This window comes from Coccinella septempunctata, chromosome 2 (assembly GCF_907165205.1).
Source record: "Coccinella septempunctata chromosome 2, icCocSept1.1, whole genome shotgun sequence".
NCBI classification, from domain to species: domain Eukaryota; kingdom Metazoa; phylum Arthropoda; class Insecta; order Coleoptera; family Coccinellidae; genus Coccinella; species Coccinella septempunctata.
Genome location: NC_058190.1, coordinates 28,443,125 through 28,468,848, shown reverse-complemented (window position 1 = coordinate 28,468,848; position 25,724 = coordinate 28,443,125). Strand labels below are relative to the sequence as shown.

General features: G+C 35.1%; 2 protein-coding genes across 5 annotated transcripts; one reads left to right on the top strand and one right to left on the bottom strand.

Annotated features, from left to right (window-relative positions):
• On the top strand, nt 1–19,110 carry LOC123308580 (A-kinase anchor protein 14-like). 2 transcript variants are annotated; one of them, XM_044891307.1, is made up of 4 exons: nt 1–384; nt 3,584–3,870; nt 17,605–17,712; nt 18,539–19,110. In XM_044891307.1, the coding sequence occupies exons 1-4, from the start codon at nt 78–80 to the stop codon at nt 18,659–18,661; spliced, it is 825 nt and encodes a 274-aa protein (XP_044747242.1). In that variant the 5' UTR covers nt 1–77; the 3' UTR covers nt 18,662–19,110. The 2 variants fall into 2 exon arrangements, with proteins under 2 accessions (XP_044747242.1, XP_044747241.1); XM_044891306.1 differs by lacking the exons at nt 1–384; nt 3,584–3,870 and adding exons at nt 10,199–10,695; nt 12,920–13,233.
• LOC123308578 ((Lyso)-N-acylphosphatidylethanolamine lipase) lies at nt 18,684–25,724 on the bottom strand. 3 transcript variants are annotated; one of them, XM_044891302.1, is made up of 6 exons: nt 25,585–25,724; nt 23,486–23,565; nt 23,177–23,383; nt 21,647–21,967; nt 21,452–21,563; nt 18,684–19,736 (listed from the first exon to the last, which is right to left on the bottom strand). In XM_044891302.1, the coding sequence occupies exons 2-6, from the start codon at nt 23,517–23,519 to the stop codon at nt 19,358–19,360; spliced, it is 1,053 nt and encodes a 350-aa protein (XP_044747237.1). In that variant the 5' UTR covers nt 23,520–23,565; nt 25,585–25,724; the 3' UTR covers nt 18,684–19,357. The 3 variants fall into 3 exon arrangements, with proteins under 3 accessions (XP_044747237.1, XP_044747236.1, XP_044747235.1); XM_044891301.1 differs by lacking the exon at nt 25,585–25,724 and adding an exon at nt 25,195–25,555; XM_044891300.1 differs by lacking the exon at nt 25,585–25,724 and adding an exon at nt 23,633–23,829.

Below are 25,724 nucleotides of genomic sequence, written 5' to 3'. Positions count from 1 at the left end.
TTGGGAAACTTCATACTTGTCAGTTGTGAAACATTTTCATACTTATCACACAGGTCTTTTTATTCTACTGTATTATCATGAAGGATAAAAATGAGATAACTTTTCCATTCGCAAAGAAACTTTTCGATTCGCACGAACTAGGTGATGAAGAAAGCATTGAACACATACTTCTATTGGGTCTTGAAAAACCACCTGATGATAGAAAAAGGTCAACAGTAAGCTTTAGAGAGGAATCACATCCTAGAAGCGCGGCCAAAGAAGAAGTTGAAATACAAGAATCGCTAGAATCCCTGAGGCTGTGCCAAAGACTGGAAGCAATCGACTATAAAGAAATTGATGATTATGCCAAAATTTTTGTGGACGAAATAATAGATATTTCTGTTGGTAAGGTGATGTTGCATTTGAATGAATGGAGAAAGTAATAATTGCATGGAAATGAAAAACTTGTTAAGAACTACCAACATTTTCAAATAAAGTTATTTCGTATGTATCTCAGGCATCATTTCAGGGGTATTAGAAAGATTCTTCTTAGAGGTACCTGAACATAGAGTACCTTCCATTTGTTCAACTATATCTAATCTCAAACATTATTTCGGGCCAGAAGAGTTTTTGCAATATCTCATTCAATCATCGAATACCTTTTTGTTCATAATGCTATTGTCCAAATCTTGGCTCATTTTCAATCAAGAAGTCCTATTAGGTATTATGAATTAATATACCTACAGTGGGTCATTATGGAAAGGTACAGGAGGGACATTTTATACGGTTGGTTTCAATCAGCTTATATCAACCCTCTGGGCATGATGACAGCAGCCCCTAAAGCTTAAATGGGAAAAGGGGTTGTATGATACCTTGTTTTAAAGGTAATTCTATTGCTTTTTCAAGAATTCTGCACATTTGACCTTTTTCGTTGTTATTTCCGAAAAATGAAAAAACAGTAGAATAGTTACAATAGCAAGAGCTGCAATGAAACATCAAAATAAGGACAATATTTTTAATAATGCTCCTGTTTTGATCAGTTACATGTTTTTCATTTGAGTATTTTGTCCGAAGTACGGTACAGTGAAAGATATAGATGCAGACATATTTGGCGAAACCCAAAAAATAATAGGAATCTATGCCAGTGGTCTGTTATGCAACAATATTCCAAGCAAAAATCCAAGCAATTGATGTGTACGGCAGGGTAATTGAATTCGAATAATTTGGGCTAAGCTAGTTTCTAGGAAAAAGCACGCAAAAGTGAGTGGAGGTAGCTGTGGACGTTGAAGAATGAAATTGAGAATTTTGTGCCACATAACAAAACTTCCGAGATCAGAGGATTTTCATTTCTCGATTAGTCAACTGGATTGAAAGCTAGATAGCACTAGACAGACAGTTTTATTCCGTTTTTCTGAATCACAATGCAGTGTGAAAAATTCAGGGAAAAAAAGGTTATAATTTGTTTTCTGCTTTCGATTCCAAAGTCTTTTAAAATGACCAAAAATACTTCCTCACTATTGAGATAATTAAAAGATCTTCAAATCATTATTAACTCGATCCTCATTCTTTATTCAATTCAACTCTTTCATATGCTTCCAAACATTCTCGGGCCACGCCTTCTTTTTTAAATCAAAATATTTCATCATTCACTTTATTAAAGTAGTGAGAGATGAAAATAAATAAAACTTGGGACATAATGAAACATATTTCAGCCGGTGGATAAATTTTTCCAAGGTGGCGGTGAAATTACGTGAAAACTCAGTCTTAAATTGCGAGGGCACATTTTCAAGTTGAAACGTGAAAATTTCAGGTCCTCCGAACGCCAACACTTTCTCCCTAACCGGATATTCCACAATTGAAACCGTCTGCCTGAATGCGTGGTGTGATCGACCTCGGTAAACGGTTTCAAAAACAGTTATGACAGGTGGAAGTAGTCCTCTCTATGAGGAACTGTGGTGTTATATCTAATTTTTGTTTTTGTTTTTGTATATGATATTTCAGTTTTGTATTTTTCGCTTTCATTTTTATCCTTATCAGTTTATGTATGCACATATGTAATCCAATAATCTTCGAGTTTATAGGCTTGTCCTCTAGTCGAAACAATTATGTAATAAATAAATAAATAAATAAACTCTAAGGCCTTCCTTGGAGATTTCTCTCTCCAAAAGGCCCGTCAAAATCGGTTGGACCTCGAAATGGCCGTCACGTGACAATGCTGTGTAGGGTCGATTTTACTTCTTGCCTGAATTTGCATACCATATCCCGCAAAGTATTCGTTGAAAAACTGTTCTGTGATGAGCATTCTTCATCTGGAATGAATATCGCAGATAAAGGATCACATTCATTTTTATAATAATTGCCAGACAAAAGCCCTCTTCAAATGGAACATAATTTTGGATTGCTTTAAAATATTAAAATCTGTTATAGCGGGTTATCCCCGAAAGTAGGACGTGTTGCCATTGCTGACTTTTTCATGGAACTTTTCGAGCTCTACAAATTGGTAACTACTTGTTCATTTTCCTATATCTTGTAGTTTCCTCAGCGTCGGCCATAAAAGCCTGAAATCAATGGTTTAATTCATTGTTTACGAAAAATCTATATTTCTCGTCATCGCTTTATACCTCCTCGAATAACTTGCCTACACTATAGTGGAATCGCCATCAAACACGGGCATCATAAATGTGAAAGCCATTGTGTTTGTTAGCAGTTAGCAGAGATTATACTCTGTAATCTGTGTTTGTTAGTTTTTTATTTGTTCTTACATAATATTGGAATATTTTCCCTTAACCCTCTAATACCCAAGTCCGCCTTGAGACTGGTTGCATATAAGTGGATACAAAATTATTCTGCCCATGTCCGCCTTCAGTATAGGTTCATTTTGTGAGAACAGGTGTTAATGTAAATCAGTTAACTATTTGCGAAAAAAAGATGTAGATTACATAAGCTAATTTGAAACTATACGGAAATAATTATAAAAAAGGAAAAAAAACTTGGGCATTAGAGGGTTAATTTGATTCCGTATCCTATGAGATACGCCATATTCACGCAAGTATTATTCTGTGTAGAGGGCTGCATCAGGTTGCATAATGTAGTACCTATATTATATATATAGACCTCATTTCATTCAAACCCACAACTATTTCCGCCATGCATGTTTGTTGAAAATACAGTGTCATTAGTAAGTAATGTTGGTTTTTTATAAATGCTCTTGCCAAATTAAGGGTTAAAGACAAAGAAAAAACTAACAGCACAATGGCTTTCACATTTATAATACATTATTTCACATCGAAAAATATCATTAATCACAATCAAATATAACCTATGTTACTCAGGAATAATATAACATATAGCTCTCTACTGGTGAAAGAGTTTTCAAAATCGTTTCGATAGTTCGATAATTTCTATAAACCCACAAATTCGGTAAATCTTTATAATATTTTGTGTAGAAATTGTTGATTAAACTTTCACCAGCACTCGAATCGTTGCCTATTTGAGGATCCACTGAACTACTAAAAACTAAAAATATCGAGTTAATTTTCCGTCTATCATGATGGGCATTTCTTGATTTCTATTTTTAATTTTTTTTATTTTCTATTGATTCCAGGAGTCTGCGAAAAGATTGAGGCTGTTTTGACCGGTGGCGACAAAGATTATTCGTACAAGGGAGCTGTGGCTGCAGAATATGAAGATATTGAAGAGGAAACAAGTGAGACACCTAGGAAGGAAGATTTTTTTCCTGGTTGGCCAACAATAGCACAGTTCAGTCTAGAATTAGCAATGAGGAGAATAGATCAATTCATGTCAGGATGGCGTAGGAAAGAAGCTTGGAAATACGCTGTGTTCTATGTAGCCAGTTGGAGTGATTTTTTATCCGATTTTCATCTATTTAAGGTAAGTAAAACAACTTGCCACAACCTTCGCCTATTTACAACAACATACAGGGTGTCTGTAAACAAATGCGAAGGACTTAGGCAGAGGATTCCTCGATAAAAATAAGCAGCGGTAATTCCTATATTTTTTTTTGGAAATCGACCTCCCTTCCAAGTTACAGCCTTCGGAAGGCGATGACGAGTTGACAGTTTTAGATTTTTTTTTGGCGGGTTCTAAGAAACATATAAAGTCATAAAACTATACATAATATGAAGCACTAAGTAAATGTTACTCACACAATTTTTCTAGATCTCATAACTTTATTATTAGGGGTTGAAAATAACAACGCCTTATAATTTTTCTTCAAGAATTGTTTACGTAGGATAGATTTTCGAAATATAAAATTCTCTTATGGTTTCCCATTCAATTCTGGAGAAAAAAGTCTCTTGGAAAATTTCGATACAGTCGATAATTTTCTCAGAATAAATGACAGCTTACAAGCAGTTCTGATCAGTTTTCATACTGTATAAGTGATCGAAAAAAATGTGTGAATATTATCTACTTAGTGCTTCATATTATGTATGTATTTTTTAGAACCCGTAAAAAAAAATCAAAAACTGTCAACTCGTCATCGCCTTCCAAAGGCTGTATCTTTGAAGAGTCGATTTCGAAAAAAATTTATAGGAACTACCCCTGCTTATTTTCATCGAGGAATCATCTCCCTAAGTCCTTCGCATTTGTTTACACACAGCCCTGTATATAACATGCTTTCGTTCGGAATTCTCATTTCGTTTCAAAATTTCCGCCAGAATTCATTATTATGTTCTATAATCAACTTTTCACGTGCTTTCAGTATCTTTAATTATGTATCTATGTCACGAAATCCTGCAACGTGATGTTTTCCAAGTTTTTTGGAGAAGGAACAAAATTGCGTCTTCAAGGTGGCAGTCCCAATTTGTTCGATATTGGTATGTGGGGGTTTTCTTCAAAATTCATAAATTCAAAAAAGCTTGTCCAACATTGTCTCATTTGGTTCTAAATTGTCATGTCATTCATTCTGTATCGATCCCAAATTTGACCGAATCATCATGTTATTAAGAATGACATTATTAACACGTTGACTGTCCCCATTCTAATTTTTTTTTCACCTCCCACGTCCAACACATTCATCCCAAGATAAGGGTTGCTTTTGAGTGATAAAATATATATTCTATGAAAAAATTAATTCTGCAGCCATTTAAGGAACTGTTCATGTTCAAAATTTTCAAGTCCAATGGAAGGCTTGATGCTGATGTTTCTTGAATCATGAATGATTAATTATGAACAATGAAAATATATATAATTATGAACAATGAAATATTAAAGGTTATCAATACATATTTCTATAAGATGTTCAGCCCATATGAACTGACCACAGTGCAGCGTTCATGAAAAGTAACCATATTTATCTTGAATGTCAAATGAATCAATGAATCACATACGACTCATGGACTCCTGGCGAAAATCTTTATGAATCATATGTGATGCATGGGACAGTCAACGTGTTGAGTGACGAAAAAAAACAGTCTAAGTACCGGTAGATTCGGGTGACTTGGGACAGTCCTGTAACTTGGGGCAATTACCCCCCTTGAACTTATAAGATTGTGTAGGGCCTCTTCGGTTAGTTTAACAATTAATTCCTGTTGAGTTTGCCGTGACCAGAGCGTTTAAACTGACAGGAAAAATTAACGAATTCAGGATAGTAAAGCGCTTTTTTATGACCCTTATACTTTCTAGTGTCCTGTACATGTGTTTCACTTTGTGCATGTGTAATTTTTTTTTCTGGATACGTGGGATATTGGGGTATTAGATATGTCATGAAACAAGGTTGTTAACAAATCAAACGGCAACAAGGATCTCTTTCATTTATTTTGTTGTTTCATAGGGTGACTTGGGACAATGCCGAATATATTCGCTTGTATCTATAGATACAAGCGGCGCATTGTCAGCAGGAAATATGGCGATTTTTCGAAGGATATTATTATTTACGTTATTTCCACAAAGGAATCGCCAAAGAATGAACGAAATCGAAGTTCTCTTGTTTTGTTTAATTTTTTTACATTTGAGTTGCAATATATACTTTCGCTGTAATAAGGGTTTATCATTTAATTTCCTTACCGAATTTGAACTATATAATCACAAATTCTATTTATATCCGAATTCTGAAGCAGGCTATATATCCTAATCAATAGTCTGAGTCATTAAGACCCGTTTGCACCAAACGCACTTAGTGTTAAGTGTCCCTTAAAATGAACTTAAATGAATTACGTTGCACCAACTGTAAAGTGACATTTAAATGGCTAAAGCTAGCCTCAAATTTAAGCGCTCCTGTAATGACCACTTAGGTATTTAAGGGCGGGATTCTAACCTGAAATAATTTGTTGAACTCATAAACTGGCTGCAGAACTGCTGTGGTTTTTCTAATAACGTCAACTACCTTTTATTTGACAATCCATATCATTATAAATAATAATGCTAATTCAGCAACAAGTGACAAAGTGACAACAAAAAGTTGTCACTCTTTGATAATAATATAATAGTTTACTTGACACTGACTGACAGGACAATAAGGTTAATGAAATGACGATCATCGACAACCGGTCAACCAATGAAAAGGCTTTATTAGACTAGGATGAAGTTGCACCAAAATAAAAAACTGAAATATCACTAGATATGAAAACCTAAGGGCCCCTTACTTAAGATTCTGTTAAGCCGCAGTCATGCAACTGACAATAAAATTAAGCGTCCATTAACTTTAAACTACGCTTAATTAAGTAATCATTTAAAGGGGGATTGGTGCAAACGGGCCTAAGCATATTAGAACCTCTTTTTCAGATAAAATAGGTCTCCTTTTTGAAAATATGACAAGTTGAATTCAACAATCGTCCCAAGTCAACCGAATCTACGGTACCCGAAAATTATTAATCATTAAAAATCATTATTTCGACGAATGTGTATGAAAACGTAGATCACAATTTAAAAAGAATATTTTAAAACGCGTGGACTAGATATTCAGATGAAAGTCCTCCGACTCAATCTCGTGAAAATGTAGCAGCATAACTAACAACATAACATAAGCGCCTAACTAACATCTATAAGCATTGCTCATAAGCCAACGAGATTTCAGCTGATTGACCCACTGACCGGGAATATCCGAGCTTTTAATGGGACTAACAGAGGCTGAGTTTCGCTTCTCTAAAAAATATATCTAATTGTCTGACTGAGAATACTTGAATACATTACATATCAAAGTTTTATCCCGATTCAGTCAAAATCTTCAGTATCTATCATAAACTGACTCAAATGGACCATATTATCAACTTCAGTTCTTCTCACCACCTGAGCCAATGACTCACATCAACTGAGGATTTCCAGTCTGACCTCAGCCTCATCAGTGGCAGTCAGTAATGCATATGCTATAATTCCTTGATAAGAAGGGAGGATATGGAAGTGTAAGGGCTGATGCCCCGATTCTACAGCAGCATACTCGACTGTTCAAGTACCTATATGAGGCTTTCATATTCTTTCATACTCCAAAACTTTTTGGGACACAACAATTACAACAAAAATGCTATACCGTGTAGAATCTGACATGATTGTCACGTGAATTTTCCGTACAAAAAGGTTGGCCTTAGTGTCGCGGTAGACAGAGAACGTGGTTTTAAGGTGAATACTTTTTTTGAGCGCGCTCGGACGCCTACTGTCCGGTAGTCCGGTGTACATGATGTTCACGTCTTTCTCCTCGACGTCGTCTTACCCTTCTTCGGCCATCATGTGCACCCAAGGAGAATCAAGATACATCAGAAAAGACGACCTGATGCCATTCCACATTCCAATGTTGTCGTTCTCTGCACCACTGTAATCGTTGCTATCATGCCGTCGATGCTCAACCGTAAGAGGTAGCACAAGATGAGGTCGATAATGCTGCAGTCCAAAAGACCTTATACAACGGTAAACCGCTGTAACAAGGCAGGTGGCCTTGTTCTCCTAACCACTCATCAGCCAAAGATCGAGTTGTCGCAAATCGGTCTCTAATGGCCATAAGTCTTAGACGCCGATCTTAAACTTCATTTGTGCCCCTTCGACTTCTGGTGCCTACTCTTCTTCGATTTTGAGCATTATCAAACCACGCTTGACAACATCTCATAACAGTAGTTGGATTTCTGTTAGTACGGTTAGCGATTTCTCAAAATGACAACCCCCTCCTAAACCAATAATTAATAATTCGACCTCTTTCAAATTCACTTAGCTGGCAATAAATTCCGCGTACACGTGTTACAGGCATTTTAACAACAACCGAACATCGACATTGGATCTCCTCGAACAGATGCTTTGTTGTAAAATTTAAAAAATTTGCAAAAACGACTACAATATTTAAGTAGCAGAAAATGTTAATTTTAAAAAACCTTTTATTTTAAAATAAATATTTTATAATAATAATAAAATTTATAATTTAAAATTTAAACAGCTCCTTCTGGGTGTTGCAGTTTCTTTGTCAGTTAATATATCTTCGTATCGCTTCTAGGGAAGCGAATGTACCAAAAAGCTTGATTGCTTGATATTTGATGATTATGCTGAGGAGCTCTCTTTCGCAGTATTTACTTGGGTCATTTTAGAAACTTCGGGGACGAAGTTAGAAATTCACCATTCTTGATGGCCAGTGAAGTGAAGTGAAGCATTGGCTTTATGGCAATGAAAATCATGCAATTGAAGGTTCGGTTTTCATTCACAGTTTCGAAAATCTCCAAAAAAGCTTTACTTTTATCTCGTTGCTTTCCACGCACCCTTTTTTTTTATTGGCATAACAGAAAGACCTCTTCAGCAGAGAATAAAATTAAGTAAAGTAATTGGAACAGATCAATCTTCGGAAGACATTAGCGATTCTGACAGCATCCTTACGATCAAGATAGTAGATAGTAGTAGTGTATTTATTGCTAAGCAATTGGCCATCAAGATAGAGGTGCGGAAATATTACATCCGCCCAGCTTTGGTTTGAGGCAGAGTCGTCCGAGTCTGTGGAGGAGATATAGATTTTTTGCTACATGTTCCCCGTCTTTTGGATTCACTCAAAAGATATCCTGTTCGGGAGTAGATGACATCAGGAAAAAAATTGAGAACAATTCCTATTTTATTTGTTTTTTTTCGCACCTTTTCATCCTTTCATTATATGCGCCGCATTTGTTCGGTTCCAAATGATAGATATCTTTCAGTCAGTTGTCTTCGTTGAAATTCAAGGAATATTGACATCCCAGCAGGCCTCGAAAGTCCAAACGCAGCTTAATTTCTAGTCACAAAAGATCTCCAATTATTTCTGTAATTTCAATCATAGAACTGGAATATACTGATATAACCTAGAAAAGTATTTGAAAAAAAGAAATATTCAGTCCTTCATTTCTTACCGCCGATACCTCTACTATTATTTAGGCCCCTAAAATAAAAATTCTTTTTATAAAATTTATATATAAAATTCGATTGAGTATTGGAATTCCCAAGATCTGCTTAGCAGATATGTCTGAATGGCCTAAGCAGTCGTGGACATAGTTCTTCTTCTTCTTCTTCTTCTTCTTCTAAGTGTGGTGCCCCACCGGGCTGAACTGAAGCCTCGTTACCCATTGTTCGTCCGCTTGTAGTTGGAGAGACTTAAACTCTGTGACATGCTGACAAAAATGCCACAAATCGACAGAGAGGTGTCCCTCTCACCAAAGGAGTTGTGGGTGTTGTGTTTCCTAGGTGTGTCATCCTAAAGTCTTCAAGGTTGATACAGAAGAACAGAATGTGTTCAACCGTTTCCTCCGTGCTCCTGCACCAGCGGCACAGGGAACAGCTACTCAGTCCCGTTCTATTTAAGTGTTTATTAAACAAATGGCCAGTCATTGCTCCAGTCACTAGACTCAGTTGTTTCCTCTCAAGAGCGTGGGCATAGTTAAAGGAAGAAGAATGAATATTCCAGATCAGAGCAAACTAATCAACCTACAAAATTTCAAAAATTATGTTTCCAATTTGATTAATTGAATTTGGAATATGAACAGTAGCACAAAATACGAATTATCTCCGGTCTGTGCAAAGATCTACATATAATAGGTCTGAAGGTCAATGTTTTCCTCAATAAAAATCTGAATTCCGCAACAAAAAAATTTTAATGTATGAGCTATTATGAACTTGAATTCAATTTTCCATAACCACCCGAGATGGCAATAATTCTTGAATGATTAATAGGGCAAATTATCTATGGCCTGCAAGCATAGATCGTCTTCTTTTTCTCTACTCTCCATCCATATGATCATCCACAGAAATCAAGTTGCGTGTGCTACAGATCTGTCGCATACTGTCTTTTCCTTCAGAAATATTATTCTCCCGCAATCAAAAATATTTTTGTTCTCGTGATCTCACTCACCGATCCGAAAACAATGTACATGTCCAACAGAATAGGTAAGATAAAACCCTCCCGGCCTCCCCCAAGGAAGCGTTCGTTAGACGATATCGACGAGCTCACCTACATGCTGATGCTCGGCACGAAAGCCGGAGGCAGGTCATCGACCTCTACCATTGCGTCAATCGTGAAGAAAATGGCGCTTACAGAAAACAAGTGGCTCCCGGAAACCGAAGATCTTCCAGAGCATGTCGAGGTCCATCACCGCCAAACCGTGGTGGATGAGGATCTCGAAGAGGAGGAATCTAGTACTGCAGAAAGCGTTGAGGAACCGACATCGGAAGTGTCGATTCCGGACAAAATTCGATGTATAAAGTTCGCAAATTTGGAATTTTTCGCTGAAATGTTCGTGGACGAGATCATTGATATTTCCGTTGGTAAGATCCCTCAAACTATAACCTTTCAGTTGCCTAGGTACTAGGACTAGGTTCCTACAGGGCATCTACAACTATTTCTGATTTACCCCACTCAACAAGATGCTTACGTTTCATTCCCTATTTTCCATGCTGCACATATCGTCCTATCCACTTAATCTCTGAAGGATCTTCTATAGAAGATAACTTGCTTAGACCTTAGACCGTCCTAAAATGGAATCAAATCTGTTCTTCTTTCCTTCATCAGTTGGATCGTATATATACAGTATACATATAGTCATTTTAACCCTTTCTACTCATTGGGTGTAGGGTGTTGTGTGGCCTCTACATCTGAACATATTCCCTCCACCTCTTCCTATCCAATGATAAACGCCTAGCTTCCCCTCTTATTCAATATCTCCGTAATGACTTGTCTCCAACTTCTCTCTGGTCTTCCCCGTCTCCTCTTTCTGGCATCTCTGGCATCCCAAATTCTCCCCGTCATTGTATCCTCCTCCATTCTTTTCATGTGTCCCCACCATTCCAACTGTCTCCTCTCAATAAATTTTTCTAAAGATTCCTCCTGCAAATCTCCTCTAATTATTTCATTCCTTATTCTGTCTCCTGTCTCTCTCCTCAAGTATTTCATTTCCATAGCCAGCAATCTTGGCTTTTCTCTCAATTTCAGATTCCATGTTTCACATCCATAAGTCAAAGTTGGTCTGTAGATGGATTTATACACTTTGAGCTTTGTTGAATTTGATACTTCCCTCTTATTCATAATACCTGACCTCATGGCGTGGTATAGTCTGTTCGTCTTCCCTATTCTATTGTCGATTTCATTGACCTGTCCCCCGTGTTGTACAAAAATATCTCCTAGATATTTATATGTGTCTACCTGTTAAATTTTTTTCCCTACCAATTTCCATTCTTCTTTCCTGCCTTGCCACTGCCATTACCTTTTTTTTCCCTCCATTCATCTTCATCGCATACTCCGATATAACCTCATCCCAGATATTCTGGGATGTTCTGTTGTAATTCTTCTTCACTTTTAGTCAATACTACTGCATCATCTGCAAATACTAGCTCCGAAACACATACCCTTTCCATTTTATGAAAACCCAATGTAACCTTTTTAGTCCTTTGTCTGCTTTTCTCTATTATATCGTCCATAAGGGTTATGGGCAATAGTGGGCTCAATCCTCCTCCCTGCCTCACTGACTCCTCTCCTTCTTAACGCATACCACACTGTCTCCTGTATCACCCTTTCAAAAGCTTTCTCTATATCTACAAAAGCCAGGTAGAGAACCCCATCTGTTCCCAAAGTCCGCCTCATCAATTCTTTCAAACTAAAAATATGGTATTGTCGCTGTCATCCGTTTTCTTCTATAGTTGCTATAGTTCTCAAGTCTCTTCTGTCGTTGCCATGGAGACACATTCTGCTCTCGTCAGTGAACATTGCTCAATGGTCCAGTTAAGGTGTTGACGAGCAAAAGCCGGCCTTGACGGTGAACTGCGGTCAGTTTTGAGCCTCTGTCTGGCAGTTTGGGATTCAAGGTAGCTTTCTTCAGGCGTCAACTGACTCACAACCACTCCTCGAACCCTTCTGAGCTCCTGTTGCACATCAACGCTCGCGAGATGACGATTTCTCAGCGATGTTGTGACAATGAAGCGATCTTATCTCTCACATGTGCTCCGGTGCCTGCTTATTTGTGATCTTCAAGTGAAGCCACCAGTCTCTTGAAATCTTCTGTATACTCCTGAAATAGCTAATTAGCTCAAGTCAAGTTCACGAGCGACTTCTCGTTGAAGTGGGATCGTTGGGTCGCTTCTTTCGACTATTTATCACGAAAAAAAAAAGAGTTTGTGGATATGTCCATCGACCAAGGTCTGATGAGTATGATTAATTCCCTCCACTCATGGGTACCATCGATTAATTGAACAGAGTTTATCTATGATGGGTCCGCTGTCCGCATCAAGCAGATTGTGGAACGCTCGTGTTTAACCATATTTATTTGCCATTGCCAAGTTCGTCATAATTCATGAGCTGTATTTTCAAATTAAATACTACGCTTTCGACTGAAAAAAGTTTCATGAAAATCAACCTTTTATAATGGTGTGCGGCTTCAGTCGATTGGTTTATATTCATAACTTCAATTGAATTTCTTCTGTAATAAGGGTACCTAAGAAAATAAATAAAAACATACTAAAATACAAATAACAGAGTGAATTTTTCCCGTGAGAACAGACGTATGCGAAAATCTTTTCAATGCCGCTCTAAGTGGGGAAGGTGGTCTTGTGACAGAAGTTCCATGCATTTGCGATGCTACCAAACCAGCGCCAGAGAAAATCAAGCTAGGTCCAAGCGACAACTCAAGCTTATCTTCAGTCGAAAAGAAAGAATTCTCGGGTTGGCCGACCATCAAGCATTTCACTGTCGGCGAAGCTAAGAAGAAGATAATGGAATTCATGGGCCAATGGTACTTCGTTGAAGACTGGAAATATACCGTACATTACATCGGTAGCTATAGCGACACGATTTCTGATTACCACTTGTTCCAGGTAATGATCTGAGTCTAGAAAAAATATTCATAGTTTTCATTAGTAAAAAAATCAGTTAGATAAGTTTTTAGGTCGCCGATTAATTGAGAATATATGAAGGTCAAAAAGATCTATTCAATGAGAAAAAAACATATTCACATATACATATAGCTATATTTCAAAGAAACATATTCTTTCTCGGAACCACGCTTAAAAGTTCCGTTTGAATGCCAAAATGGGCCTCTGAAAATATGAGCCCTTAGTATTAATGTTAAGGTTATCCGCATCGCACTTTTCGATTTCTCATGCGCATAAGAATAGCACAATAACAAAAATTTTTTTCTGATTTTCTGAACGACAAATTGCATCGCAATATCCTTTCTACATTCTGTAGAGAATTTAACACTTTACAAAAAAAGTCTGATTTCATTTTTCGATAAATGAACTCAGTCGAAAGTTATTCAAGGTCAAAGTTCAATTTACCCATAATTTAGCCGTTTTCTTTATGAGAAATTCATAAGTTCACAGGTTTTAAAACACACTGAAAGTTCATTCCTGAATTATCAGAGTTGAAAAAAATGATTTCATTTCATTTATCGAAAAATTACATCAGACCTTTTTTGTAGCGTTAAATTCTCTACACAATATAGAAAGTCCGTTAAATTTAAAACTCCATCAGAATGTTAATCCTTCATTATCCCCTTCAAAAATGACAGTTTTAAATTCTGATGAGGAGAATGAGTTATATAAACAAGTTGGCAATTTTGGCATTGAAAAAAAAATCAATTATTTTCTCCTGTTAAATCTCCCACTAGGTTCTTCGAAATCAGTATATACCGATTAGTGTTGATATTTGAATATTTCCTCAAAGCAGCTTATTTCTTCGATTTGCTCTGGCGAATAGATGAACTCTGTAGCCCAGCACGCAATACAAATACAGAGTGAGGCTCGTACAAATATTTCAAGTGTAGATTCTGGAGGTCAAAAGAAAGACTTTTTCCCTTTAAAATTTTTTCCGAATCGGTTCGGTTCAAAAGATACAGGCAGAAAACCATAAAACAATGTTATTTTTAGTTCTCTCTCTCTCTCTCTCTCTCTCTCTCTCACAATCGGTTTTATCGAGTAAAATGATGTTTGCAATATAGTTTTTCATTTATTTGATGAATCTTTTCAGAATACAAGATATCACCCACGACCCACGTCTTCCAGTTTTCTTATTATGACCATTACGTACCATAAAAATACCAAAAATTCAAAGAACCCAACTTCTGAAACTGAGTTGGACGCTCTCTAATGAATATTCGAACGTTTTGTAAAATAAAATATTCTTCATATTTTCTCGTATTATGCGCCGTTTTCGAGTAATTTGATGTTCAAAAATTAAAAAGTTTGTGGAATTTGAAGAATTGGGTACTTTGGATTAATACAACTCTGTTTAAAAGATCCACAGATGCGTAGTGTCACAGATTGAGCTAGTTATTCTGAAGGTTATTTTGTTTTTTCAGGGGTGGCACAGCTCATTATGAAAACTTTTGATGGCTATATCTTTTGATCAGGGCCGAATCGGATGAAATTGGTTGGGGAAAAAAGTGTTTTTTTACCAACGTTTCAAAATACTCTCATTTGAATGGCTGATTGTCCTGGTGCTTCACATTTTGTCTTGCGGATGAACAGGGGTAATAATTCAAGTGGTCCTATCATAGAGAAAGGGATCTCAGAGAAAGGGGTCTCTGGGTCCTATAGAATATTAGATTCATTAACCAAAAATGATCACGCCTAAACAGGGAGGCAATGAATACAATAATAAGGATTAATTGAGATGCATACCAAAGGCTGATATGAATTAGAGAAAATATGGGACATATGCTAGTGTCTTCGTCTAGGTTTCTATCAGGAGGGAATTGAATCGGATAACGTTTCATATTTCATAATGGGTGGCGCTCTGTATTACAGTAGCACTTGTCAGTATGGAATAAGAGTCCATCAATTCCAAAGGCTCTCCGTCTGAAAAGAAGTTATGTTGCTCTGACGAGGTCAAATGAGACCGATACCATGGTCATCATATGCTCTTCTTCGATGGAGCGTTTAAGGCCCTGACGATGGCAAATTAGCTAGTTCAACTCAGATCGTAACACTCATTGATATTCATATCAGCGGGTGGTATGCATCTGAATTAATCCTTATTCCTTTTTATATTACATTCATTAACCCAAATCTTTTAGATTCGATTATTTTCACTATCGAGTCTGGACTTGGCTTCTTCTAAAATTTATGCTAGTTACATCTCATGTAATCTTAGTTTCGATATTTCATTTCGAGCACAATTCATAATTGCTATAATGGCGTCCCTCAATTCTGAGAATTGTGAATCTTGCTAGTACTACTGGATCTGGAAAGTTCTTGATGAAAAATTGCCACTTCCACTCTTCGTTTTTTGCTGAAGTAAGCTTGTATATTCGTATATTCGATCAATCTACTCTTCACACTGGTGAGTAATAACCCCCTGCAACCCGCTCTCTAGGTACATTCTCCAGCATAATATATTTCTTATGTCATACATAGGCTGATGAAATTTAGCTCTAGGAAGAGATTTATACAAAATACTTTCATAGTAAAAAAAACAAATGCTCTTGGCTCAGAGACGCTATAGCTTCCTGATGGGTGATGTTCATACTGTTCATTTACTGATGCAAGGTATTCAAATACATATTATGTTCAAATTTTTAGAGCTGAAGGTACATTTTTTCAGCTGTATCTCCAGGAAAATAAGACCCTTCAAAAGAGTGATTTGAAAAACTTTTATTTATATTTGGGCGAAGTCAGAAATAAATAAATGGTCCCGACGTATGACAGTCAACAAATTAAAAACAATGAACGTAAATCGCAAAATGGAATAGGTACTTATTGTGTTTTGGTATGATGTTGAGTTGACACATATTTTCAATCTGGTCTCAGCTTACTCAATTCGTTCCAACCAGCAAATATATAGGGTGACATAAATATAAAACATATAAAAGTATACAAAACATATAAAGTATAAAACATAAAAAAAATACATACATAAATACAAAAAGACGAAGATCTCTCTGGCGAAAACATAAATAAAATATAATTCAGGGGAGAATTATTTGTCTTGTTGTGGTCTCCTCTTATACGTACACAGACTCTGAGAGGATTGAAAAGGTTCAAAATAGGCTTCTTGAGTATATTTCCTTTCGCCTAGGCATTGAGAGAGGATAAATTTTTCAGCTTCGCTCATGAGATCTGCCCTTGTTCCTTAGACGCAAGCATGGAGATGTAATATTTCTTCTAAGTTGATTTTTGGGGCACTAAACTGCCCTGATTCAGCTTTCTAGTTTCTCCTAGGCGAACCAGAGGTAGAACTCTTCTTCATATCGATGGTTATAAATATATTTACTCTAAAAACTCTCCTATTCCAAGGATTAGCAGTCACCTCAACGTTGCATCTGTCTCAGGAATTGACTTTTTTAATCGATCTTTGTCGAGGTTGAGGGAGGAGATATGTCGGGCGATCGTAGCGTGAACTTTGTTTTTAGACTCTTTCCTTTATTTCTTTTTTTTGTTCTGCTATTCGAGTTTCGCCTCAGTTTAAATTTAAATTTTGTATAGCATGTGTTATTGTTTACAGTTATGAAATGCTTTTCGCCATCATTTTGCTTGACTGAAATTTGTAAATCTCGTCCATTTCATTGTGTCGCACACTGTTATTCGTGTTGTTTGTTATTATTATATAAAAGGGTATAACCCGTTTATTTCCTTAAATAAATGAATGAATAAAAAAAAATTCTGACCTTCATGGCCAACAAACTACTTTCACAAGAGTGAATGGACAATAATCAAATAACGAATACATTATTCTGAGAAACAGATTGGTTTTTAGTTTCATCAGTTCTAATTTCAAAAAGATTTTATTCGTCGAACATCACAGTCATTTGGGCAAAATTATAATATAACACTTTGTTCTTCACTTGTTCGTAAAAATATATACATAAGCGCGAAAAATAAGTAAATTTCACATATACTATTTTCTGTTTCTCATCTCAGCTTACAGAATAATTTAAAATTAGACCAAGCATTGCTTGCACACTAATTGATTTTCATTATATCATATGATGATATGTATTTACCTTCCCGAATTCTTCTATTCCTGTCCTTCAATTCAATCTGCCAGTTTCTCGAACCAGATTTCGAACATAATAACGAATACTTGCACGTTACAATATATCCTCATCTACCTAAAAAGTATAGATGTCCCATACAAAACGATTAGAATATTCCTTATAAAAACTGTTGAACAAGTTGAGGGTATTGATTTCAGTCAAGTTTCTTCTAAAGACTCATTCAACTAAAAAAACCATTTTATGTCCATAGGGAATGTGGTCAATTCCTACCAAGGAGTATCCGATAGCTCAAGCAACTGCTACAATTTTTTTCTCAATTGAAGTTTCAAGAGTCAAACCGAAGTTTTGCCTGGTGGACGTAAGTAATTAATGTTACTTATATGTTTTCCATACTAGTATGGAGCTCCTAGAAGATATAATATTGTAACATCCCAATCCCTAGAATACTACTTTGATTCAATTGTGTTTCTTTATTATTATTGCTGACGCCGCTCGAAAGATAGCAAATAGCTCTCTGGATGCTGCTGGAACCTGGAAATTCTCTAACAGGGAAGAAACGATATAAAAGATACGCACGGTGGATTCCACATTCCACGGCAGTTAGTGCTCCGAAAAGGGTCGACAACTCCTGCAACCTACAACAATATAAGTCCAAGCGGTACATAGCTCAAATTATCCCAAATTAATTCGAAAATTCCCATAGTCCAATTTAATTACAAGCCTACTAGACGACAAACTCTTTTGAATGTACGTTAGAAGGATAATGAATCTTTGAATCTCTCTACAGTAGGCATACTACTGCTTTTACACTCTGCTAACCTATAGAGGATCTTTTACTTCAAACGAGCATTTTCTTCGCGTATATACGAAACCTCGGAAAGGTTTTAGAACATTGGCTAACACGGAGAGGTTTTTGATCATTCGACCAACTTACAAAAAGTGCATCATGCTCATGGCACCCACCACCCACACACGTTATCCGAAGTTTAAATTGGTGCTGCGTTCATTCGAGATAGTTCAAGGCATTTTGCGTGAACTCAATCCAAATAGACAAAACGCAGAAACACGGAAAAGTGTTTCTGACGTGCTCTCGTCAGACGCGAAAATTTTAGTTTGTAGTAGGTTAACGTTCTACGTTTTGTGAATTTTCAAGCGGTAACAACCACTAATTTTTCTTTTTTCAGGTCACCCTTCAGTTTGAAGGATCAAGCAGTGTATACAGAGCTGGACAATTCGAATTCATTGAGCAATGGCTATTCAACATTATTGATTCAAAACTGAATTTATTCAGGACTCTCAGATTCTGAGTACTAGTAAAGAAACAAGTTGTTTTCTATTGATTTTGTTTATTTATATGAACTAATATTAATAAACATTTACAAAATATAATGAGTTTGATCAAATGTTTAATAACTTGTAAATCTGTCAAAGTGGAAATCAACTTAACAACAAATATCACAGAATGATACTGACAGTCACAGTAATATAATACATGTTGCTAAAGTAAACAAATAACAAGAATACATCGATCACTTTAACATCTCCTTATATTAGTAATCAACAAAAACGATTTGTTAGAGGAACAATTACATTTTACCTGAATTTGTACTCACAACACTAAAAACATGATAAAACTTCAGTTAAAACTTTCCAACTCTTCTCCAGGTAGAATTTAGCACATTATTTATAATCAACCCAGTAGTTTTCACATCCTTTCAACCTTCCTTGCACAAAGAATTATAATACATCAATTGAATGATCCAAAAAAAAATTATTGGAACTATATTCATTACTAGCATGGAAGTTTCTACATAATTCCTTAAAATCAACAAAGAGAGGAAATTCAAAACAGTTCATACCACCAAGGTTATACGTAGTTATTTCCCTCTACCATAATATAACCTATATTTTTATTTGTACATTAGTTTTGAAAATTTCGTTCATAAATAAATAATTCGTTCTAGCTACTATCAAAAATCAAATATAATTGTTTCAGAATTCAATCAATGATCTTTCTCTATCTCACTGTGAAATGATGTGAATTTGTATTTTGTAGATGTTTCCTCATCCTGGGGTTTGTCTTCTATTGCCAGCTGTGTAGCTTCTCCATCAGCAACTCGACAACAATCCAACACAATTTGATTGAAAATTTCAGGTTTATCTGCATATACATGATGTCCAGCTCCAGGAATAACCTTCAATCTGAAGTATGAATTGTACCTTTTTTCTTTTATTACACTGGTAGCAGAATGATCTACCCATGATCTTGATCCATACAAAAGAGTTATGGGTACATCTTCTTTGAGTTGATCAATACGTTTCACCATAGGGTTTTTTGCCCACCCAAATTCAGACATCATACAATGATATGCACTTTCTCCACTGGAAAGAACCAACAGATTTTTGTCACATTACTCATGTACAGTTTGTTTTACGTAAGCAGGTCATTGGATTTTTATTCATCAACTTGTTCATGGAGCAAAATTAAAAAGTGAACCCTCAATATGATACAGGTATCAGAATATCTATAGCACATATGCAGAGAAAGGTTTTAAAAAAATTATTCTACAGTCCGCTTCTGTCTCCTGGCATTCCCTATGTTTGAAGTAGAATTTTTGCAATCTGTATAAATACATTATATAAAAAAACCTTAATTAGCAAGGGAACCAGAAAAAACTAACAATTAATGTCAAAACTTTCCTTGAAAAAACAAATTAGATTTTATATCGCCACTTGCATTTGATAACCGGTGCTTATCCAATGATTGTTAAATAATTAATCCAACAAAAAGACACAAAGGGAATAAAAAAAAAACCTTTCCATTGCAAGTGTGTTGTAGTTTCTAAACACGTCCATTGACCAAACTGGGTTTGTTTATAATGGTGTAGCACAGAGCACAGGCAATTTGTAAAATTATAAACGAGATAAAGAAATATCCTCAACCTTGAGCGAAAACGTTGTTTTGCGCGAGAACTAATTAATAAATCACTGGAAGTGCTTTTCACGATTAGTCAAATTCATGGATGAGTTAATGCTGGCCAACTTATTTCATCCCTATCTAGGCAATCGAAAAATATGAAATTTTCACAACGCTAGGTTGTGCTGGCCCGTAAATTTAACTTTCATAAGAGGGTGTATTACTGCAGTTTCATATCCAATATTTGAATTTCATTTCTTGATTGAGGGATTAGAGAATAAGTAACCGGCCAACATAAACCAACTTTTAAATTGAAAAGAAAAGACTACCAGAATTTGGGGTGTAGCCAGAACACAGAACGATCTGTAGAAGTTGCGAATATGACAATAGATAGAAGCACTTAACGAACGTCTTTTTTCAATCCCAGCAGGTTTCGAATTGTAGCTTCTGGTAAGACTCTTTATATATTTTTATATGGAAATCCATTGAAAAAATCATTTCATCTCGGAAAGAGAATCACATGAATAAACATTTGTTATTCAATGAAAAAATTTTCCTTCCTTTTTTCTGTTTGAAGAATAAAAATACTTCTAGCTTTCCGTGATGAAAATCCCATATAAATTAGCAGTTTCCGACTTAAGATATGCCTTTTTGCTTTTGGAACTGACCACTGAAACGGTGCAGACCCCTCTTGATTAAATTTATTGCAGACAATGCGCACACACAACCTAACAAACAAATTAGGCTACTAATTAGGATAATTTTGAATAATATTATTGAAAAAAAATGCAAACTACCTATATTCATATATGCCAATTAAGGATTGACTGAGCATTCAGAAAACATAGAAAAATATCCTCATGTATATCAGCACAGAATTTGTCTTTTTACCATTTAATGAAAACTAATAGAAAACATCGATAAGTTGCTTTTTTCAGAGGGTTTTTTCGAAATAACTCTCTATGCCTATGTTCAATAATCTTTCTTATAGCATATTTGGATAGCCTGTGCAAAATACTATGGTTGAATTTTTTATTTTGACCAATAAATAAGTTAAAACAAATCCGGTGACCTGCATATGTGGAACACATTGTAAATATAATCACCAATACAATTAATTTTTTAAAATATGCTACAGCATTCAAGAGAAATGCTCTTTGGACCAAAAACAAAAAATTACCTTGGGGTCTGAGAATTGCACTGGTAAATATATTTTGGTATAAGGGATTCATCAATGGAACCAGCATACTTCTTGGTGATATCAGGACGAATGACATTTATGAACCAAGGTCCTGTAGAAGTAATTCACATTGTTAATATTCTGTTGAATTCAAGAGATATATTTTATCAGCATACAATAGGATAAATCTTTTACCTATTGGACCAGCAGCTCGAATCCCTGATAAAGGATTGAAAGGCGTTAATACAGTTGATAATGCCCTTACCCACAAAGGCATATCACTTAAATCTCGAGGTCTTTCAGGAAAACCCCAGGGATCTGCAAGAATTAAATGTTTCACTCTCTCGGGATAACTGATTGTATAGGAAGTAGCCAAAAAACCACCCAAACTGTGACCAAGAAAAATGAACTCTTCTAATTTCATTTCCTTCCTCCATTCTTCTAGAGAATCAACCAACTGTCTTTCAGCCTCTAAACTGTCAGTACTAAAAGTAGGTCTACTGCTCCTACCAAATCCTGAAAATTTAAATATAAATGTGGTGCAGCTTGTCTGATAAGAGGAATTTTCAATTCAGTTTAGTTGAGTTAGAAATGAAAATCTCCAATGTGATTACTGGCATGATTCAAATGAATAGTGCAAATGTAAATATGAATATTTAGGTACTGATAGCATCTTGATTTTATACATTGAAGCGACTAACATAATGACAAAAGCAATTTTTTGAGGAACTTGAATATTGAGTTTGATTTTTCAATAGTAGTGAATCGTGAATTTCAATGGGAAAAACAAACTAGTGGCGCTATCTTCACAGAATCACAGGGCACTATTTTCTTGCAGAAATGACTAGTGATATTTGTGAATGAATATTTCAAACTATAAGAGCTGATAAATTAAAAACTTCTGTTTTTTAGGTGAAGCTCCCTTGACATATTTTGCAGAACTCGCTGATGCTACTCAGAACTGTCAACAAAACTGTTTCTTCATTGGAAATATCGGTTATTGGAATCTTTGATCGTATGACAGCTAATAAAATTAAAGATTTTGTTTTTTCGGTGAAAGTATGAATTTTTATTTAACACGTTGACTGTCCAATGCATGAAGAATGCATAAAGATTTTTACCAAAAGTCCATAAGTCTTATGTGATTCATTTAACCTTCAAGATAAATATGGTTACTATTCATGAACGCTGCAGTGCGGTGGGTTTATATGGTCTGAATATCTTCTAGAAGTATGTATTGATATCCTCAATCATAATTAATCATACATGATTCAAGAAACGTCATCATCAAGCCTTCCTTTGGACTTGAGAACTTTGAACATTAACACTTCCAAATGGCTGCAGAATTAATTTTTTCATAGAATATATATTTTATCACTCAAAAGTAACCCTTATCTTTGGATAAATGTGTTGGGTGTGGGGGGTGAAGAAAAAATTAGAATGGGGACAGTCAACGTGTTGAAGAACTCAACTAAAGCTTCTCTGAATGCTAAAAAGGCTTTAATTTGAAATTAGGATTTTTTGAATTTTGAACCTCATTAAAGCAAAAAAGATTACATGTTTCGATAACATTTTTTCGACATATTTTGTAGAACATGCCAAGTGGTACTGAAAACTGCTGTCAGAACGGCTTTCGAGATTAGTTTTGGCCTTAGAAAAATTCTGTTTTTTCGATTGAATAAAGGTGAACGATGGTGTAAAATGATTTGAAGTAAATATTCTAACCTAATAAATCAAAAGCATATACTGGTCTAGTAGATGCAAAAGCATCCAAGTTGAGGCACCACAATGCTACACCAGCCCCCAATCCATGAAGTAATACAAGAGGAGTTTTCTTTGATTCTGTGTTCATAGAAATTGTCCATATTTTATCTGCAGAGCCTACGACAGGACCAATATCCACGTACCAACCTCTATAAGGCACCTTCAAAACTAAAACAATCAATGCATCAGAAAGTAGTAAAATACATATGTCCAATACCCATTTAATGCATGCGAAACAAGACAGAGTTATGTTTACATTACAACACTCACTTGAGAATATTTTCTTCTCCAAAGTTCTTAACATTGGCTCCGAAAACTTATTCCATGTGAACCAATTTGGCTTCAAGAAGCTATAAAAAAATACTTCAATTATGACAACATAGTTTTAGGTTAAGGGAATAAGGAAAATCTTCTTGCCTAATTACTAATCCAGCACATTTACAATAAAATATCGTCGGCTTGACAACAAAACTATTGAACAATTTGAATGTTATTTTGTAATAAATACTGGCCATTCTTTTTATACATGAATGTTCAAAATTCAGTTGATTTTTTACTTCTCTGAAAGATGACAAGGACCACGCTTGGTGTATTAGAACTATAAAGTAGCTTCTCTGGTTTGTTCACAATAGAAACTACAGCTAAAGAAAAATTAGATCTATTTTGATAACGTTGTCGGTGCTCTTTCTAGTTTCATGGAAATAGTCCTTGACCCTTGACCATCATATGTTAATTACATATTTATTTATTGGAAATTTTCTTCATACAAGAACTGCTCTTATATTATCGGTTTCCATAAATCGATCCGAATTAAAACTTACACATGTCTCTATTTACATAGAGATAAGAATTCCGATCGCATTCAGGATGGTTAATTTTAAATTTATGGCTAATTAACTGCTACTTTTGTCCTGTTGAATTATACTTTATTATAATTCCGAATTATAAAATTCATTCCTACTTCCAGAACATTTCAAAAAAAACAACCAAAATTATATTGTTTATAAACATTATTAGTGAAAACCATCACACAGTTTAAACTTTAAGACCTATGCCAATAATAATAAACGCACAGGTAGACCACTCTATTTATAGATTACAAGAAGAAAATGTTAATTATTATTCATTATGTGATATTATATATAGAATTGTTGATAAAATTGCTAAACAACAAAAATTTCGCATACAAAATGCCTCAGAATAGCAAATCTTTTGAATCTCACGATCATATGCATTTTTAACAATATTAAATTATTATATCAATTTTAAAACTATGAAAAACTAGTGGTATACGTAAGCGGTAAATGTAATTTTAACTCTTTGAGGCCCGGTTGTTCAGTGCAGGATTTTAAGTTGATCCTAGATTAAAACGTGACTGGACATGAACGGAAATGTCAAAATTAATCTAGGATTATAATCCTGCTCTGAACAACCGGGCCTAAGCATTTATGATATGAGACTCGCATATTATGCATTACTATTTTAGTATTTTGCGTCGCAAAATGCAGAGTGCTAAGTAATATAATATGGATGGATTATTAAAATATCATTTCTCATAATGCAGTTTGATGGTGGAATATTAAATTATATAGAAACACGAGACTCCCATATGCATTACCTATATAATACTATTTTGCGACGCAAAATGCAGAGTGCTAGAAAGTATATTATATGGATAAAAAAATTTTGTATCTAGTGCGCGAAATGCTTTTTTGGTGATTGAGAACTGAGTTAAAAAAATAGTCGAGATCACCAAAGTATTTCGCACTTGAGATGCAAACAAAATTTTTTCTACAAACTTCAAAAATATCATTCTAAAATAAGTAACATGCTTAGCTTAATATGAAAAATATTTTTCCGCCGACCTCTTAATAATAATAATAAATTATACAGAAATGAGATGTATAGTGACAAAATATATAATTGAATTCGTCAGACTGAATTTTAAATGAACAGAAAAATAACTAAATCAGACATACCTCACTTTTTGAACATTTTCTTCATTGTTGAAATCCATAACTTTGATTATGATTTATTTATCAACTGAGCGAAATATACATCACAAAAATAATTATTCGAGTACGCTATAAATACATGCTCGATAAATCATTACAAGGAAGGTACTATAGAGTATATCCATCTCAACAATAAAACACAATTTGAGTTCATTATTTCTCGATAGGAATAATCTGTACGGTGATATCTCATATTATTTGGAAAATATCTTGATTCTTGAACATTAATGAATATCTGCGATGAACTTTGAATTCGAAATGCTTTGTTATGTTTTCTGATAATTTTTCAACGACATGTAATCAAGAAAATTTTCAATGCAAAAATCTAATTTTAAAATCGAAATTTGCACTTACATTTCACTCACAATGATTCATCGAAAGATTATTATCTGTAATTATCATTATGCACAGAGATAATAAATAGTGGAAGCTATACAAAATAATGATATGCTCAAACTGAAAATGTGTGTAGATGCAGGATCATTTCATATTTT

Bases quoted from the DNA above. Each gene is read 5' to 3' on its own strand.
- LOC123308580 (XM_044891306.1), top strand. From the start codon at position 10,296: ATGTACATGTCCAACAGAATAGGTAAGATAAAACCCTCCCGGCCTCCC. The intron at 10,696-12,919 runs GTAAGATCCCTC...CCGTGAGAACAG, and splicing joins GATCATTGATATTTCCGTTG to ACGTATGCGAAAATCTTTTC. The intron at 13,234-17,604 runs GTAATGATCTGA...TTATGTCCATAG, and splicing joins CTGATTACCACTTGTTCCAG to GGAATGTGGTCAATTCCTAC.
- LOC123308578 (XM_044891300.1), bottom strand. From the start codon at position 23,730: ATGGCCAGTATTTATTACAAAATAACATTCAAATTGTTCAATAGTTTT. The intron at 23,566-23,632 runs GCAAGAAGATTT...ATTTTTTTATAG, and splicing joins TGTGCTGGATTAGTAATTAG to CTTCTTGAAGCCAAATTGGT. The intron at 19,737-21,451 runs GTAATTTTTTGT...GGTTCTTTCCAG, and splicing joins TGCAATTCTCAGACCCCAAG to TGGAGAAAGTGCATATCATT.